We start from the raw sequence: 20,793 nt of genomic DNA, 5'->3' as shown, positions 1-20,793 counted from the left end.
CGCTAAAACTGATACTGCACCTAATTCTGTAATGTTCAAGGGGGGAAGTACAGCTCTTTATAGCAATTTGCAGATTTGCTTATCCTCAAGTTCATAAGCTATTCTGGGTGAGTCATGATTGTTCAGTTTTTATTTCTATTATACACTGAGATTGCAATCTCTTTTACAGATTATTAATGAATGAGGATTAATTCAGTATTAGCATTTTTTATTTGTGATATGTACACAATGCAATATCACAATAGTGATGATGAAGATGATAATAATATTGATAAATTTATTATAGTTACATTTGCAACTTAATGTTGTTGTTGTAGCAATATATGTATAAATCAGATATAATCAAAAGAAAAACTAAGGTACTAAAATGTAATCCGCAGTAAGGATGTACAACTAATTCTGCTTTTTATAGTACAATAATATCCATTTGACTTAAAAACTCTTGGTAGCGTAAAAATAGATAATTATTCTTGTTCATTAGTAGCTCATGCTTTTTGGAATAAAGCTACCTTTCCAACAATAACTTCATAGAATCTTTTAAAGTATTCCTGGGTGGTCTTAAGCTAGGGAATTTGTTTTAGTGGAATAGCGTAAACAGAAAAATATGTTTTAACATGTGGCTGTCTGGTTGTGAAAAAGGGTTGCATTTGTTTTTCACTTTTGGAAAAATGTTTTATAGTCACTAAATTGGCTCTGAGTAAGATGAGATCACAAGCCAAGGAAAAATAGTATAAGAGACTAAGTTTTAAAAGAATGCTGTGAATTTTAGTCCTTCACATACCATAAAAATCAGAACTCTCGAGATTTAAAACTCATGGATAGTCAATCGTCCTCATCTGTCCCCATGTAATGATTGGGAAATCTAGCAAAGGCTACAGCGAGAGGGTACTTACATCACATGACTATGGACATGTTAGACATGTGGATAGGACTGGGACTGTGGATCTTTGGAATTATTTTTCCTATGGTTATACACTTTGTGAAACCTATTTTAGGCTTAAGCTTTTTGTATATTTCCCAGTTCAGAGTTGTGAGAAGAAGCTCAATGTGCCACCTTTTTTTTTTTTTAAAAAAAGAGCATCTGTGTGTTCAAGACTGAATGCTGTTCTGAGTCACAAGATGCCCATTTCTCATTTAACTTTTACTTTTCTTATAGTTTCTGCCTCTCCTTTAGAAGGGAAGAGTGAAATTTAAACATATTTTGTTGTTTTATAAAAGCTCCGTTTCCATCAAATCCAATACATCCATCCGTCTGTCTGTCTTCTATTCATCCATACATCCCTCTATCATCTTTAATGGCATCAGAGCAAACATTTTAGATTTCTAAATTTCATTTTAGATTTATAAACTTCACCATCTTAAGAGGTGGCATATTTAGTTGAATTTGTCAAGAGCAGAAGACCAAATAGCCTGGGAATACTTCTGGCAAAGAAATCCAATTAAGCAAATATTACAAACTGTGTAGCTTAATCAGATGTAGTATTTTTGCTTAATTGGAAGCATCTTTCCCCTCTCCACTGCAATTAAATTCGGATCATTGCTTCACTTAACATTCCCTATATTTCATAATATATAGTATAAGGTGCAATCTGTTACTTTCTATCTATAAATAATTTTTCTTGCCTCCTTGGCTATTTGGTAAGCACAGTAGTTTTCAGATTATGAAATAAATCTAATACTTTTATTGGATTCAGTGTGGTCTGACCTTTATTCCATTTACATATGGCTGATAATAATGTAGTTTAATCAGAAAAGGGATACACAGACTAGTAGAAACATGGTTTATTTTATGATAGCACAACCTTATTATGGTCCTTATGTGTTTTTCTTTTTAATTTTTGCTAAGTTTGTAGAGTTTTTGAGAGCATGCAGGATTGGTAGAGGTAGAAAGAAGTTCAGTCTTGGAGATAGTTAGAAAATAGCACTATGGATTTGTGGGTGAAGAAGAATCAGGGTAGAAGAGAGATTCTTTATTAAAACTTATCTTCCTTTTAAGTATATATCTTCACAAACATGTTCTTTTGTGTGGATATTCAATTCTGCCATGTGTTCTGTGGGGTCAGTCTGCTTTGACAATCTTGTGAATCTGATCCCAATCATAAAGTGATAATAGTGGTCTTCCTTACACTGTTGTTAGAACAATAATTGGCATGTTATATATAAAATATTAGGAAAATGTCTGTGGTTCATGCAAATACTCTGAAAACGGGAAGACATAGTTTTAGTTGCTACTAGACAACCTGTGACCTATTGGGTCATCTTTTGAGAGAAAAGTAGTGCAGTCTGATGTGACTAGAATGAACATTAAATTTTAGGCTGACCATATTCCCCCCCCCAAATGCTGGATGGTCCTGTGATCATCTACGAAGAATATATATCATAAATAGAAAAATAACTGTAGTGGCAAACAAACTTCAGTAATAAGTTAGTTATTTACTTACCGAAACAGATAAACAGAATGACCACGGGCGGGCAAAAAAGCAGTGGGAGTGGGAGCGACTTCTGACTTCCTGCTGGCTTCCCCATTGACTTTGCTTGTGGGAAGCTGACAGGAAGCATCGGAAATCATGATCACGTGACTATGGGGACACTGCAATGGCCACAATTTTGCAAAAGAAAGTGGTCTGAACATTGTGGAAATTTCAATTCAATGAGAATTTTAGTAGATAGAAGTTTAAGCTACTATTTATCCAATGGCAGCTAAAGAAATTATATATGTATGCATTATTAAAGCAGTAACTAAACTCATGTACACATTTTATTTGGTTAATTCTCATATTTGTAATATTAACTTTTCATTTTATTTTTTTTTTACCATTACAGACTATGCAATGAATGAAGAGTCAATGTTGCTCTATGTCAAGAATGAGCAACGCACTGCTCTGAAGATTTTACTGAACTGTAATTCTTATCAGCCCTAACAAACACAGCCTATGGTGAAAGATCATGGGAGATGCAGCACAACATCTGGAGCAAATGTTCCAAGCAGCTGCAAGATATTATTGCTATGGCAGCAAAAAAAAAAAAAAGACATCACAGATGTGCATGTGTTTACTTATATGAACAGATATTTAGAAATAATTATTATGATTCAAATAAAAATAACACACTTCCCACCATGATGGAGAAGCTTGTTTACTGAGTTTGTTACTTACTGTAGATTAGAAATTTCACAGTTCTTTCTCTATCTTCTTAGACATGATTTTTACACCACGCTAGAATGGACATCTTTTCAAGCAGAAGACACCGTATCTTCCAACAGAGAACTATTCTCTGACAATGCTATTACTCTAATCAAGCACAGCAGTGATGGGATTTGTGGCACGGCTACAGTATCCTGCACAGTCTCCCTTGCCCCCAAATATAGTTGAAGTTTAATGAGTCTGAGGGCTGTAATGGACTTTGCACCATTACTGAAAAGATTAAGCAATGTGCTTTCTGTGTTTTACAATCAGTACTGTAAATTCAGCTCTCTGTTTGCAATAATAAAAAAAGCTGAGGAATCCTTCTTTAGTTTGCAGTAGTGAAATTGGCCTCAGAGAATGCAGTTAGGTAAGGTAAGGTATGCATTAATTTAACATGCAAGTAGCATAAATATTTAATGCCTCCAAAGAATTAACAGCTTTACACTGCCGATTTACTTGAGTGCAAATTCTATTGATTTTATTGGAAATAAGCAAAACTGTAACATTAAAAAAGAATGGAACAGAAAGTATAAAAAGAAATGATTTAGCATTGCTCCATATCTGGCCTACAATTGTAAGTATTTCAAAGACGGACTGCAGTAGAGAAAAGGCAGAGTTAACAAGAAAAGAGGAAAACTACTCTCAATTGCACTTTAACTAGGAAGGTTACAACTAACCACACATTCCCAGCTGGAGTCTAGCTCCATCTCTCAGGCCAGTTATCCTTTGCACTCAAGATACTAAGTCAAACTGAAGGTATCTTAATCTGTCAGTTCCTTATATTTTAGTAGTTTCATTATATGTCCATTTGGTGGTTATCACTAGGAGAATTATATTTGTGTAAGTGCATCTTTAATCCCCTTGTCAAAGAAGGAAGCAATAGCTTTAGGTTGTGTTTTAATATGTAGAAAAAGAAAATAAACAAAAGATATTTAGATATAAGAAATATGCCATGTATTTTACTTTCTGCATTTAAAACAAAGGAAGAGTTTAAGATTCATTTTTATAATGGTATAATTTGACTGTCCACCATGATCCTGATGTTAAATGTTTGTAAGAAAAATGTTAACTACATTAATTTAGTGTAAACAAGAAGTTGCTGCTGCTTATTAGGGAAACAATGCACTTTCACTTTTATTATCATAAAATGAGAATTCCATTCATTTCTTTCCATTTCTTTGCCTAAATTTTTAATGTATCTTTAGCTTTGTTTTTACATTTGCAATTTGGCAATGCATGTTGGACTGTATAGCAACCAACTTTTTAATCCAGCTCATTAAAAAGAAAAGGTTTTAAGGTATAAGAATACATTTTTCTTTTTAATTGAAATGGACCAATATCAAATCTTTGAGAATAATTAAAATATCCCCTTACATGACCTTTAAGTTATTAGTGTCATAGAGAGAATTGTAATAGTTGTGTTTTCTGGTTATCCATTATTAAATACAAGAATGTACGACTAAACAATTATGGAGTCTTCAATCTGACTTTGGCTGCACAATTAGTTCCAAAATCAAGACCCCTTCCACTCATCACATCTGTTTTATACTTTCACTTGATCAGAGATTACACTATGGCAGTGGGTTGTTTTAGAACATAATGAAGAATCTGTGGGTAAGAATTCATGTGTTATATATGAACCAGATCAGGGCTGACAAAATATTGGCTAGGCTCATACATAATGCTAAGTCAGGATTTTTCTTCTTCAGGCTATTATTATTATTATTATTATTATTATTATTATTATTATTATTCAGGCTTGCTGAATCAGTAAAAAACAATCCAGGGTCAATTTTAGAGATAACCATGACTTGTTTGGCTATTTCCTATTGGTTTCAAATTCTCATTTGTTGTAAAAAACAACAACCCCCTTTTCTCCTGTAGGTATGGACTGCCGCTAACTCAAAAACAAACAAAAATATTACAGCTTAGTGTTACAATATCAGTAACTATAAACAAAGATGCCCAGTTTCATCACAGACACCATGTTGAATCCCATTGTATCAACATGAACATAATGTCCCACATATGCTCTTAGGTGTAAAGAGAATGGGAAACAATCATGTTTCTGGATATCTATCCACAAAGAGAAAAAAGTTTCTGTATATTAACTGGTATTCCAAAATATAACAAAAACAAACTGTCTAACTCATGTTTATGTACTTTACTTCCTCTTGATGGATGGATGGATGGATGGATGGATGGATGGATGGATGGATGGATAGATAGATAGATAGATAGATAGATAGATAGATAGATAGATAGATAGATAGATATCTTACAATAACAAACAAAACAAAACCCAGTTCATGATTCAGCCAAGGTTAAGAACATATAAAACTGCTTAAAATTTGACTAGAGTTTTACATACTATATCATATGTCACAAAACTTCAGAAACTCTGCATTCCTATTAATATTAAATCAAGTCAGTGTGTTATGATTGTAGCCTACAAACCTCAGGAAATCAAACAATAATATGACAATAACTATTAACATACTTAAATGCTGCACATTATCCTAATATTATCCCAATTTAGTAACATGAATGAGAGAGCCACAATAGTTTCCATTTGCCATGCTGGGAATGGTGGCAGAGAAGGCAGATAATTAAACAATCATTATTAATGTGATCCCATACTCATAATGCAGGAACATGGCACTAAACCATAGATGATATAGTAAGTCACTTTAGACAGCATGATAAATCGTTACTTGCTCTAGTCACAATTTAGAACCAAAATTATTTTTTGAGGCTTCAGACTTATAATAGTTGAACTATCATTTAGAAATAATTTTGTTTTCTACTGTCTCAGCACTTACACAGATATACTCATTTCCACAATGCAGAAACTTCTATAAACAGAATGATTCAGTAGCCCTACATATGAACTGAAGGGCCATATATGTATGTTAATTAACATTTGGAAAAGTCTGTAGTTAGGACAAATCATGGTGTACATTAATAGGTAAGTTGTGTCATGTACATAATATTAGTACAACTGAAGAATATTTTACTCAACTGAAAACCAAAGGAAGAGTTCTTACATACTTGCATATAAGGCATTAATAGATTACTAACTAAAGTGGCATAGCCCCATCTATTTCTACTATTTTAATGTTTTGTTTATGGTAGATTTATAAACATTTATTATCACACTTTAAATATGATCAACTCCAGAAAGTATAAATGCATCCAAAAAGATAATAAACAAAAAAATATTTTTAAAAAACTCATTTTGAATGAAGGAACTTCACTACACAAGAAACTAATATGCCTAGCAATGTTTCAAAAGATTGTCAAAACTGGGATAGAAAAAAGACAGAAGCCATAATGTATAATATAGTACAATATATAATATACTATAGTAATATAGAAGTATGTATAATCTATATACTATATAACATAGTAACAGTCCTACTATGATGGAAATAAAATAAAATGTCAATTCAGTTGGAAGAAAAGGCTGATTTCTTAATTATTCATATGATTTTAAAATATGGCAACAGATTTTAATCATGGGTTATATTTTTTCTAATGTAATTACATTGACTAGCTTAAATGTCAATGGCTTAAAATTCTCAAGATAGAGTTGCAGCATCCCCTTCTGGTTGGAAGATCAGTTTTCATGTATCTGGGTGCTTTTTAGGGAGTCTCAAGAATCTAGGTATTATATAATGGTCATAAAATGGTCAAAACTCTCTTAGGTCTTTCTAACAGAATATATCCCGTATCTCTATCTGAGAAGATTGGAGTTCATTATTCAGGGTTAGACAAAGTGAATCTTGAGGCCACCATTTTAGAGATGAACTACTGCTGAATTTCAGAGCATTAGCAAATGCAATCCATGTGATGTTCCTTATTATTAATAATCTTTACCCCAAATAAGACTAGGAAGTAAAAAGAAAAAAAATCAGGAAAAGGCAATAACAAACAAATAGAGTACTAGCAGGTATTTTTATCTAATCTTAGGAGCTAAACCAGATTAAGCCTCTTTAGTACTTGGACCCAAGGAATACCAGGGCTATGGGTAGACTAGGAAGTTGAAAAGCATCCTGAAAGAAGGCCATAGCAACCACTTCCATACTGTTGCCAAGCAAATTGCATGACTGTGCCTATACAGTCACCAAAAAGAGACCTCAATTTGGACATGTCTTTATCATTTCTTTTACCTCCAAATTAAAAAAAAATGTATTCAAAATCATATATGTGTTCTCAGTATATGCCTGAGAAAGATTTCAAAGCCCTCAAAATATAAATGTTATTCATAATGAATAATCCTATTAAGTGAATGTATTTTACAAGGCTCTGAAGTGATCAAAGAGGGAAGATAACTATAATCTCATGTATCTTTACTACAGGGTAAGCTTCACTAAGTTTAAGGGTACTTTGTCCCAGATAACATTGCATACTGTAAAACTGCAGTCACAACTGCAGTGAAGTAGAATACTTTTGCTGGTAGGATTCATAACTGATGCCAAAATGTGAAACCCACTTAATTCATACTATGCGGTATAGTTCATGAATCAGTAAAATGCATATCTTATTACTTCAACCTTTTTTTTTTTACTGAGTTTGATCATGAGCTTATTCTGTCCTTAATAGATTTTGTTCAGTAGATCCAAAAAGGTTTTGTCCCTGATACTTTTTCCCATCCAGTCATACTAGTAGAGCATTTACCCTCTTTTATAGACACCTGTTCTATCTTTCAAGATTAGTTAAAGATTAAATAATGTCATTCAAAGACTTGCCTTAGAAACTTTAGTAAAGATAATATCCAGCAGGTATAATCAAGTTTATAATTCTGGTTATTTTTTACGTACTCTATAAATTAGGCTTCCTCAAACTGACACCCGCCACAAAAGTTGGAATTAATTCTACACCGAACTAAGGACATCAAGTTGGGGAAGGTTGCTATAAATAAAACATTATGCTGCCTATTTATAAAAATAACTTATATGTAATATAATGGATTACATCTCAATAAAGTCTGCAAATGGCTTGTATCACATTTTCTATAAACAGATGATTAAAGCAAGATTTTTGGAAAGTGATGCACTACACAGAGCTTGAGGCAAGAAATTAATTATCTTTCTATTAAGCCCGTTTCAATTCTTTTTTAAAGTATTACGTGCTGCAACCTAAATGTCCATGCATTTGGCTCTCAACTGACATCCTTGTTTGCACAATACAGTTTTAATCCTTGAATATAGGAGGATTATCCAGCTACGCATATTGGGATAGTACTACTGATATCAGTTTCCCGCTATAAGTACAAAACCAACTAAAGCATGTACCATAATTTTATGCTGCAAGTTAATTTTTGTATGAAAATGCTTTTCATGTAGACATTTTTAACATGACTGTGCATTTAAAAACGTAAGAAACAAACTTTGACAAAACAGCAACCTCATAATATGGTCAGTTTGATATTAGAGTCGATAGTCCAAAGCTAAAGTGTTACAGGTTCAGTTACAGCTGCTATATAAAACAATGAAATACAGGGAAAACACAAACTAAAAAGACATTAGTGATCTATAATAACTCCTCATTTAACCCACTGCTTCCTGAACTTTCCTGCCACTGACACAGATTTTGCCACTGCCAAGCAAATTAGAAAAATTTTAATATAGATTTAGAATATATATTTTAACCAGGCTTCAGAACACCACTGCCTCCATGATTCTTCAGCAATGTCAGTTCTGAATATAAAAGAGCAAATTTCTTAACACAAATTAAATAAATTATTTCTCAAAGTATTTAGCCTGAGTTTGTCTCACTGAATATAATAGAAGAGAGTTCAGGGATTATAATAACAAGCTTTGATGGAACCATGGTTATTCAGATTCTTAATACTTTTCATACATTTTTACTACACAGTCTGTAACAGAAAATCCCCTGGATAACATCTGGATCTTTGATACATGTTTTTGCTGCACAGTGTCTTAACCATTTGTGAAACTATTTATCCACAGTCTTCTAAACTTTCTAATTTCTTACAGTGTATCCTAACTTTGCATCTGCAGAATGGACAGATAAAATAAGATACCTATAGAACTGCCAACTCTTCACCTGGAATTTCTTTGCTTTTCTAAAACAGCCCCAAATTCCACATTGTCTTTGATATTCTTAGTGAAGCAGGTCCATGAGAAACTATCAATTTAGAGACAGTTTATGCTGGATACAAAGAAATAAACATACTTTATGCAATGTCCCCCCCCCCCACCCCCTGTTTGCTTTTGCTGACAGTCAGTGCAACAGGTAAGGGATGCCATGACCAAAAAAGTGCCTGTTGAGACAGTGGCAGGATGATGGTTAGTGAGCTAGCTACAACTTATGCTGCACTGATTAGTTTTGTGGGTGGTGAATTTAGCAGACTATCAATTTTCTGTCCCACATTCCCCCAACCTGTTGCCTCTCCATCCTTCACAGCCAGCATGTCCATTCCAATTTAGAGTGATGATGGAGAGGTGTAATCCAAGACATCAGAGGGCACCATGTGAGGGAAAGCATCTGCCCCTTTCCTTGGCTTCAAAAAAAAATACCCTCCCCTCGACCCTGTCCGAGCCCATGGTACTTACAGGTAAGAGGTGAAGACGCTGAGGTTGGCGGGCACACCTGTGAGGCCCAGGTCGGCGCAGTCCACCCGCTGGAGCATCCCGTCTGTCTCACAGTGACAGAAGGCCGGGCAGCTCCTTTGGCGCGTCCCCAGTCCGGACGGCAACCCGAGCACGCTGAGGAGAAGCAACGCGCGGGCAGGGACGACGGCAACCGCGGCGGTGTCCATGGTGCCAAGGCAGTGCGGGGGCAAACGGCGACGGCTGCAGAGTTGCTTTTCCAGAAGTGGAAGGGGCTTCTGACATCCCCCCTTAACTACCTAACCAGCCGGAGCGCGTGGCGGCGAGGAGCTTTTCGGGGCAAGCCTAACTTGACGGCGAGGGGCGGCGGGCGCGCGCGTGCCAGGAGAGCTGTGGGTGACTGCGTTGGAAGGCCGCCCGCTGCTGCACTCCAAACGGCTGCTGGCGTGCGGCTCTCTAAGGGAGCATCTCAGTTTACACACCGTTTTAAAGAGCCGGAGTCTAAACCGCGCGCCCCTACTGACGTAGCCCCAACGCTGCCTGCTGCTCGCTCGCAGCTCCCGTCGGCGCCGGAGGTCGTGTTTGCTTCAGCCAGCGAAAGCTCGCGAGCAGGGCGGGAGCCTGGGGGGGAAGGGGAGGGCTGCTGGCGCTGTCGCGGTTCGTGTCGCCGGAGCCCGCGAGCACAAGTTGGGGGCGCTGAGAGGCAGAGCGAGCAGGTTCCCTCCCTCTCTCCCTCCCTTGCTGGCGGCTTTTTGTGCCAAACGGGAAAAGGTCGGCGTGGCTGGCAGCAGCTCAAGGCTCCGAGGCGATGGCCATTTGCACAACTAAGGCGGTTGAGATAAAAGGTTGTTTTCCTCTCGCTTCCCCACCCATCTCTGCAGCCACCTGGAATAGCTTAGTCTTACTCGGGTTGCCAGTTTTCCGCGCTCCCTCGATAGAGGCGTTGCGTCTATAAAAGTTGGACGGTGGCACGAAGTCAGCAGGTGCAGCCCCCGTGAGTACAGGAGAACCCTGCTCTCGGTCATCCCAGGAGATTCAGGTTACAGGAAGCCGACTCTGGCTGAATGTTAGGAGAGAATTCCTAACAATAAGGGCCCTCCGACTGAAAAATCAATTAGCCAGAGAAGTGGTGGGCTCCCCTTGCTGGCTGTGTTCAAGCACAGGCTGGACGCAGCCATCTGCTTTCATTTGGATTCCTGCACAGAACATAAGGTTGAGTTCTATGGCCTAAACTGCTCTTTTTACACTCACTACTTTTATGAGCCTTTCCCTGCTGAGTTGAAGTGTTTTCCACTCAGTGAATTGACATGAAAATTTGTTATGGCCATTGCCAATCCCTAGACTGCATCTATTGCCTTTGTTTCCATTCACTGCAGTTACCTGACTTGTGCCCAGAGTAACAGGTGACAAAGCCAGACAGATTTCAAACCACTTGAGGCTGCCTTGGATGGTGTTTGAATAATTGGCAAAATACTACTTTACCTCCTATATGGCAAAGGGAGACTTAACTTTTGTCTCATTTGAAGGCTGGGGCTGAAATGGAGGCAACATAATGGGGAATGCAGAAAAAAAGATTTCTGCACAGTACTGTATGTCTTATGTGGTTAGGTGCAAATGGGCAAAGATACTGTAATTCCATGTTGAAAATTATCGGTCAGGGTTCCTTCACTTGCTACCGTCCTCTGCTTGTGCTGGCTGGGGATGGAGTTCAGTTTATTTGGAGGACACTAGGTTGGGAATGGAAGATACAGGCAATGATTCTGTGTCTGTGTGTGTGTGTTTAGTCAGTCTCTGTTCTCATCCCACAGAGCAAGCACATCTTGGGCATATGCACTTCCACAGCCAACTTGTATACCCAAAGTAGTCCAGTAAGTTAGTTGTACAAGTTTACTGTCTTATCAGAAGTTTCAACATTCAGTGATCCTGACTACAACCAGATAAATAGGTAAAATCAGATTTAGATTGTACTGAGTACAGAAGATTTCTTCACAAAGTACTATTAAGTGGTGGTGTTGTTCAGATGAATACAAGTTTTTAAACAATAGTTGTGAGGTGAATTGTTAACCAATTTTAGTCAATTAGGAACCACAATTTAGAGCCTGAAAACCTTGCTTCCGTTTAAGTAATACTGTATAGGCTGAAATGCTTTGATAGGCACTTTTGTAGGAAGAAATGTAACAAAGACATAGTACAATCCAGTATAAATCTCCTTCAAGTTATATGTGCACAGGGTTTTAATCTTAATCTTACGTTTTGTATTAGATTGTTTATTTACTATGTATATGCTTTTTTTTCAGGAACTCAGGATGGTTCTCTCTTCTCTATGTACACAACAATATTTTGGGATAGATTCAGCTCAGGTAGAATAACTGGTCAAAGGTGAAATTCATTGATAAATGACAGTTTGAATCCAAATATCCCTGGTTCATCACTGGAGATTAGATTGAAATGTCTTATTTCAGTTTCTTCAGCTTCCATAAATAATATATAATATTGTATCTGCATCTCTGGCAAAATGGCACCCTCGTTCCTGGTGTCTAGTTGGCCAAAGAATGCCATTGTAGGTTTGGTCCATTAATTTTGATGAGGAGGCTTCAACCTGCAGTGGATGCATTCAGGATGATGATGATGATGATGAAGAAGAAGAAGAAGAAGAAGAAGAAGAAGAAGAAGAAGAAGAAGAAGAAGAAGAAGAAGAAGAAGAAGAAGATGATGATGATGATGACAAAAAGTTGCACTACTTCTAACAGTGCATATATTAAGATAGAATATTTAGCTATCCTAGATCCTTGGGAAGAATCTGATAGTCAAAAGTACCAAATCTAGTCAAAACTATTTGGCAGAGTGTGGGTAAACAACAATAACAATAATAACGAAGTAGCCAAGTTGTTCTAAGTAAGTAACACATCCATTGTTTACTTTCTTTTTTTACTACTGAGGAAATGAGTTCAGGTGTATATCTTTACTTCCTTTTGATAAATGTTGCTTGATTAATGATTGAGAGGGTTGGAAAAGATATTTTTCTTGAACATTATTTATTTTGCATGCATATGTTTGATTAACTAGGAGACCAGTATGAAATATTAACATACTTTTATTTAATTGCCACTAATACAAATATTAGCCCTAGAATTTAAGTAGCGTGTTTGTGTTTTAACTTATTAGAAGCAGGATATGATTGGATTGGAATTATTTATTTTGTGTTGCATGCCAAATATTTGTACTTTAAACCAAACCCTTCAAATTACTTGAGAATTTCATTTATGTAAGATTTCTCCATGCATTCCATATATGAAATTACAATTACTACTCCAAAATAGGACAATGGGCTAGATCCAAATTTAGGCATGTGCACAGAGCTGTAGAAAATAGACTTCTCCATCCTTTCCTCTCCATGGCAGCTCCTGGAATGTGCTGCATCAATGTGTAGGGACACTGATTTGTGGGGTGAGAAGTTAACAAAGGAGTTTAATTTGACCATTCTTGTATATTTTGATATCTTATGCTTGCTTAATATTACCCAGAAAACATTGACTCAGACTTTCCATTATGTTTGTACTTTTGTTCTGGACAAGGTGGACTTGCTGGAAAAAGCTGTGGGAATTATTTTGGTTACTATTGTCTCTCTACCTCTGTACATAATTGAGTTAAGAAGATATGTGTACCTTCCTCTGCTCATTAAATCGATGGGAACAGGAACAGTAGACATTTGTGTTACATCTCTAATTAAGAGTCACACTTTGCCAATAAACTTATGAACCTTCATACTGTCTGATCTACAGCCTGCTGGGGAAAAGAATCCAACTGTGAAGCGTGAATAGCATCCAAACTGGCAAAGGATTTCATGGTATCATTTGACTACTGTTGCAATACACAAGTATTTCTTTTGTCTTTAGTAAGCTGTCCTTTTTAAGGGAAAAATAATAATCTCTCTGGCCAAGGAGACTGCTAAACAGGTCAAGGAAAGAATTGTATTCAGGCTCTGAAATTAGGGATTAAAAACCAGAGTAATTACTGTAGAGATAATATGTTGAATGGGATCTCACAGAAACAAAAGAACCTTGGATTGCTTGTGTGTGTGTGTGTGTGTGTGTGTGTGTGAAATCAATGTGCAAATAGGCTGCAAAACAAGAAGAAAAGCCAAGAAAAGAGACCAGTGTCTCAATTTAAGACAGTTACAGGTTTTCTAAAAGAGACATCCTGACTGGTGACAAAAACTTGGAGATAACTTGATTGTTTATATAACTATTTAACAGTGTTCTGGATCAGGCCCACACAGACTTGAGTCAATTTATCTCACATAACTGTTGGCTCTAAGTCTAAAGAACAACACTTGTTAGATATCAACAAGTAACTCAGAAATTAATGTTCTATTATTCTTCTCTAAGGGTATATCCATTCAAGAATTGTGTGCCAGTTCAAAAGCAGATCCAGACTTCTGTGATCCATGATATTGGCTGTGTTTAAAAGCTGATCGAATTTATTTCTTGCTCAACTGTGGAATACTTGAACTTGAAGTAAAACTAGAAATAAGAGGCCCATTCCTCCATTCTGAGGAACTCATGGTTCAGTACGCCTCCTGGTCCCTAGGTCTTCAGGTCTTTCAATATAGCTTGAGGATTTCCAACTCTCCTTCCTTGGAACTGCTGGAATTCTTTTGTATATGATCACACAAATGCACACAATATGAATAAGCATGTAGAGTATGTGTGCAAGTAATTACTTGATTCCTTTTTGCATGGATTGGAAGTGAGGAGATTCTTGTTTCTGGAGGACCTGCAACAGCCCAGGATAGAAAAGAGGGTTTGCTACTTGTTCTGTGTTCCTGCACTGTCAAGAGTGAAGACAATCATGGATCATCTTCCAACTATTATTGAGGAAGTAAAGAATGGGAATAGTGACAGTGTGGAAATAGCCTATTAATCTGAACTCCATGCTCCCTGTTTTCCCAATAACTAAATTTCCCATGATTCTCATCCAAATCTGTGCTATTCCCTAGCACCACATTCCATTTTATCTTGGTAAAGATTGCTTCTCTGTCTTCTCTTTAGTTTATCCAAGTTTTCTTGGCTGTGCATTGTTTTAGCCCCACTGATAAATGCATGTGTGTTTCTTTTAAATATATGAGCTCAATACTGGAGAAATTGAGAACAAGAGGGAGGGCTCTCTTAGACAAATCACAGTGACAAAGTATTACTTGAAATTATACAAAAGGGGATGCTTTACACAAAAACAAACAAAAATAAGAACCATGCAATATTGAAAATCCTGGCATTGATTTCTATAGAATATGAAACCATTCATCAGATCATGTTTTAGTTTCCTTGTACATTTCATCCCAATCCATTGAAAAACAAAAATGTTACAAGCACTTTAATAATTAGATTGCAAAGAAGTGCAACTCAGAAATCCCTGATTTAGATATACATTTGTTAGATTTATTTCCTTATAATCTTTTTTTTTTCTGGGGGTTTATCTTCATCCTGACCCCTCCCACAAAGCTATGGCTGCTTACTATGTAAGCATTTATGTTTTTCTCATGCTAGATATACCTAGGCTAAAGCCATGGTTTTCCCAAATAAAATTTCAGAATCAAGACGAACTACCCTCTGAATGAGGGATACCCAAATTTTTCAACATCATGCCCTATTTTGGATATTTTGGAAAGTCTCAGACCTTCCAGCCAAAGTACACATTGAGCCTGCATCACTCATTCACTTTTATTGATTAGTCAATTGACCTTATCAAAATGCAGGTCAACACCTATATATAAAAATGTAAAATAAGTGCAAATATACAAAGATATAAAATGAACAGGGAATATTCACATTTGTTGAGATCTCTTCAACCGCCAGCTGTCCAAGAGGACACTGTGGGCAATGGTATCAAAAGCTGTTGAGATATCCAGAAGCACCAATAAGGGCACTTGTCCTCCTTCCTCAATAGCTTGCCTATCAGGACAACCAAAGTTACCACCATGGTGTGACCAGCCAAAACTTAATTGAAATTGATCCAGAAAATCAGTTTTATCCAGGTGCACTTCAAACTATTTGGCCACCACCCTCTCAAACTCCTTGGCCAAGAATCAAAATTCTGTTTGTTGTAATTGTTGGCCTTCAAGTCATTCTTGACTCCTCCTCCTGGACAAGTCCCTGCAGTTTTCTTGGAAACATTTTTGGAAGTGGCTTGCCATTTCCTTCTTCCTAGGGTTAGGAAAGAATTACTGGCCCAGAAATTAGAGATACCCCATCCCCAAACCCTCTAATACATAAACTCCTGCCTCCACCCATTTATGTGACATGGAACTATCTACTTCACATCATTGTCCTACACATTTTATGACTCACCCTTCAAAAATGTTTCAATGAGTACCCAACAGATAGCCTATCTGACTGTAGAAAATGAAATTCCAGCATGTTAAAAAGCCTCACTATCAGTGAATTCCACACCTTGAGAATCTGAAATTATTATCCAGAAAACTGATACATTGAGTGCATACTTTATTTTATATAACATAGTACCAACTCTGATATCAGAATCAGGCTCTTAAACAAAGTGAGTGATTCATCGAGTTATTCAATGAATCATTCTATTTCCTGCTCAAGCAAGATTGCCATTTCAAGCTGGTATGACTATTTTGGGGAATGCCAAATAATAAGGCCAGTGATATTGTAAGAAGCTGGGCTTTGGTTTAAGAAGTACAGTCATAATGGCAATACCCTTCTTTGAAATGTAAAAAACTGAAAACAGCATATCCTATTAAGTACTAGAAATAAAAGAGATTAAGAACCATCATGCTTAATTTCAAATGTCTTCTATATATCCTAAAGTTGATAAGAAGAATTGCATGATATGCTCAGTGTGCAATTTTGCTAGTATAACAAATATAGAAATAAGTTATCTTTGTAGATTTCTGTCTCAATCTGTCTTGATTATTTCATCAAATAAGCTAAAAATAAGAAAATGTTCTTTACACTGAAATTATAGCTATAGAATGATAGGCAGGTAAGTTAAAATGTAATAATTATCATCCTATAAAAAAGGGGGGGGGGTATTTAGGCAACAGCATCAATGCTTTGTTGTTGTTTTGTTCAAGTCAGCTTCTGAATTGAAGAAATTGGAATTTTTGGAATATTTTGTAGAAGAGCTGTTGCTGGTTGATTAGACAAGGGACAGACTCTCTAAATGCCAGGATGAATTAAGTTTTGGGATCTTTGCTCATTTTGCTGACACCCTTCCCCCACCATGGGTTCTTGGTTTACTGAGGAACTATAGATGATGAAGTGTGCAGGCAGACGCATAGAGCACTGGTGGCATAAATCAAAAAGCAAACATTGCCAAGCACAACTTAGAGCTGATCAGAGCATATGCCTACTGGAAATTGCCCTAGGGAACCATTTTAAGTGGCGCGGGGACTGAAACAGTCTGTAGGACTGAAGTCTCCTAGTGCTATTGGTAGCAACCTTTATGAACTTCTTTACTTTTTGATAGATAACCATTAGCAATGATAGACAGGAATCTGGCACACCTGGTTGTCCTGTGATGTGGAATCAGTTTCCAACTTCTGTTTTTTCAGGATAAGGATAGATTATTTGGACAGGTTTGTACCACCATGTGTCTTGTACCACCATGTCCAGTTTCCTCTTGGCTGTCCTGACTGGAAGGAATCAGTTGAGGGAGCTGTGGTACATCCCATCCTGAAGGCATTGTCTTTATATTTATTCCTTTTTAATCATTTTAGGTCAGTATCAGAATTTCTGAGAACTAGTTTGGTTAATGTTTAAAAAGGCTAGAAACAAGAAGAATGTGAATTCTAGTCCTGCCTTAGGCACAAAGCCAGCTGGGTAACTTTGGGCCGGTTGTTCTTTCTTAGCCCTAGGAAGAAGGAAATGGCAAGCCACTTCCAAAAATGTTTCCAAGAAAACTGCAGGGACTTGTCCAGGAGGAGGAGTCAAGAATGACTTGAAGGCCAACAATTACAACAAACAGAATTTTGATTCTTGGCCAAGGAGTTTGAGAGGGTGGTGGCCAAATAGTTTGAAGTGCACCTGGATAAAACTGATTTTCTGGATCAATTTCAATTAAGTTTTGGCTGGTCACACCATGGTGGTAACTTTGGTTGTCCTGATAGGCAAGCTATTGAGGAAGGAGGACAAGTGCCCTTATTGGTGCTTCTGGATATCTCAACAGCTTTTGATACCATTGCCCACAGTGTCCTCTTGGACAGCTGGCGGTTGAAGAGATCTCAACAAATGTGAATATTCCCTGTTCATTTTATATCTTTGTATATTTGCACTTATTTTACATTTTTATATATAGGTGTTGACCTGCATTTTGATAAGGTCAATTGACTAATCAATAAAAGTGAATGAGTGATGCAGGCTCAATGTGTACTTTGGCTGGAAGGTCTGAGACTTTCCATAATATCCAAAATAGGGCATGATGTTGAAAAATTTGGGTATCCCTCATTCAGAGGGTAGTTCGTCTTGATTCTGAAATTTTATTTGGGAAAACCATGGCTTTAGCCTAGGTATATCTAGCATGAGAAAAACATAAATGCTTACATAGTAAGCAGCCATAGCTTTGTGGGAGGGGTCAGGATGAAGATAAACCCCCAGAAAAAAAAAAGATTATAAGGAAATAAATCTAACAAATGTATATCTAAATCAGGGATTTCTGAGTTGCACTTCTTTGCAATCTAATTATTAAAGTGCTTGTAACATTTTTGTTTTTCAATGGATTGGGATGAAATGTACAAGGAAACTAAAACATGATCTGATGAATGGTTTCATATTCTATAGAAATCAATGCCAGGATTTTCAATATTGCATGGTTCTTATTTTTGTTTGTTTTTGTGTAAAGCATCCCCTTTTGTATAATTTCAAGTAATACTTTGTCACTGTGATTTGTCTAAGAGAGCCCTCCCTCTTGTTCTCAATTTCTCCAGTACTGAGCTCATATATTTAAAAGAAACACACATGCATTTATCAGTGGGGCTAAAACAATGCACTGCTTATAAGAACAATAGACAATAAGAAGACAGACCACACACCATGTTATATTATTTATATTGTTAATAAAAACAAATACTAACCATAAATGGTTTACAGGAGCAGTATGTAAACGAGGGGGTCTGCATCTGGCATTTTTGCTCCTCCAGGAATGGCTTTGCAACCCTAGGTTCTCACGCCATCATCCCTTGACTAATGTATTTCCTTCTCCAGGTTTTCCTTTGAGTGTTGCAGCTCTATAGAGTTAATGGACAGTCTGTTTCCCCATTTGTGGAAATTCTTGCTTCATCCCACTATAAGAGCAGCATCTATACTAGCTGGTCTTCCAGAGAGAAAAGCAACCTGATGGCTTTTAAGTTCTCCCTTAGAGAAACTGTTGGGAGTTAAAGGGAGATAGTCAGACAAAAGAAATTCCACATGAAGTAAATACATAGATGTGAGGGGAGAAAATAATTGATTGTACTTCCTTTCAAAGTAGATAGGGGAGTATTTGCTGCAGTGCAGAGCTGGGCAGTGATTTTAGGTTCTTCCAAATGTTTCTGGGTTAATAGAAGCAAGGACCGTTGCATGGCATCTTCAGGTGGCTTTCGGGAGCTGTTGGAGTAGGAGCAGTTGTGGTGTGGAAGTCCTACGTTAAAAAAATAACAAAAAACAAAAACAAGCACTAGTGCAACTGTAACACACTGGTATTGCCTGGAATATGCTATCCTTGTGGAAACCTTATATGGGCTTTTTGTTGAAAGAAGAAAAGATTGAATTGATGATTTCTGGATTTTGGGATTAAAAAAGGCCAAGGAGGATGTTTTCTTCTTTTTTCATTTCTTTTCTTCTTTTTACTTTCTATCTTTTTTGGTTGGTTGGTTGGTTTTGTTTTGTATACTTTTACTATATTGAAGAACTATATATATGACTACGCTATCCATGGAAGGCAAGAAATAGAAAGAAAAAATAAACTAACTGGAGGATCAAAATAGAACGGGAATGAGGATGATGAAAAAAAAAAATCGCTTGAGTTATACCACAAACAACATACCATATAAAAAGAGTTAATGGGTGACAATAAATTGTGATTACAGTGACAGCAAATAAACAGCAAGCTTTCTTTCACCACCTCCATCTCCACAGGTGCAAAAGATTGCGATTTGGGCAACTGGTTCCAAGAGTCATTCTCATTATGATGGAGCTGTCAGTCTCTGATTCAGCACTCCCTCTTCCCACAAAGGTGTTATATTTATCAACTGACAAAATACTTAAAAAACAAACAAACAAATGTCCCTTATTGGAACAAGGTGCAATGCTTTGCTCTTTCCAGCACTTTCCAATACTCTGAAGTCCTGAACTATGCATCAGAAGCAGAGCTCCCTAGAGGATTTTAAATCAGAGGGAAGGCATGTAAGATGAATTCACTCCAATGAATTCAAAACAAAACTAAACACCATAAATCAGCCACTTCCATGTCAGTTTGGAGTCTGTGCCAGGTCAGTATACATAAAATGACCAATAAGAATTTTCTGTTCAGAACTTTTAAAGTAATTAGTAAACAGGAGAAACTGGGCCTCCTTCTTTATCAATATAGAGTGAAGAGTAGTACTTACTCTTTTACAACTGTAGAGCTGTAAAGCTATATTCAGTCAAGTACTGAATAAGAGAGCAATACAGAAAAAATGTTGAAAGCACGCGCTCCCTCTGCTGGTCAATAACATTTCTGGATTTATGTGATTTGCACTTTGAATTTAATAATTTTATCTGGAGTAAGTGGTGATTGACTGAGTCTGGCCAGCACTTATATATATGTCATTGTGATATCAGATTTATTTTAGTATTTTTAGTGTTGGCGTTATTAAAATGGTACTATTATGTATTAAAAAACAACCCTCATTGATGCATTTTATCATTCAAAAAATTATGTCTTCATACCACTGTGAAACTAACTCTAGAAACCTCTCTCTCTCTCTCTCTCTGTGTGTGTGTGTGTGTGTGCATGTGTATGTATGTATGTATGCATATAATCCCAAGTAT

General features: G+C 36.7%; 1 protein-coding gene across 2 annotated transcripts in view; it reads right to left on the bottom strand.

Annotated features, from left to right (window-relative positions):
- The window catches only part of LGR5 (leucine rich repeat containing G protein-coupled receptor 5), a 64,208-nt gene extending 53,803 nt beyond the window's left edge, over positions 1-10,405 (bottom strand). For both annotated transcript variants that reach the window (XM_007422939.4, XM_088141818.1), the window contains exon 1: positions 9,767-10,405. In XM_007422939.4, the coding sequence (XP_007423001.1) occupies positions 9,767-9,972 (206 nt within the window). In that variant the 5' untranslated portion in view covers positions 9,973-10,405. The remainder of the gene's footprint in view (positions 1-9,766) is intronic.
- Between the last annotated feature and the right edge of the window lie 10,388 nt (positions 10,406-20,793).

This window comes from Python bivittatus, unplaced genomic scaffold (assembly GCF_059951505.1).
Source record: "Python bivittatus isolate LINGU-HERP-01145 unplaced genomic scaffold, Pbiv_v1 ctg000330_np1212, whole genome shotgun sequence".
Classification (NCBI taxonomy): Eukaryota; Metazoa; Chordata; class Lepidosauria; order Squamata; family Pythonidae; genus Python; species Python bivittatus.
This window is presented reverse-complemented; position numbering and strand designations above follow the sequence as displayed.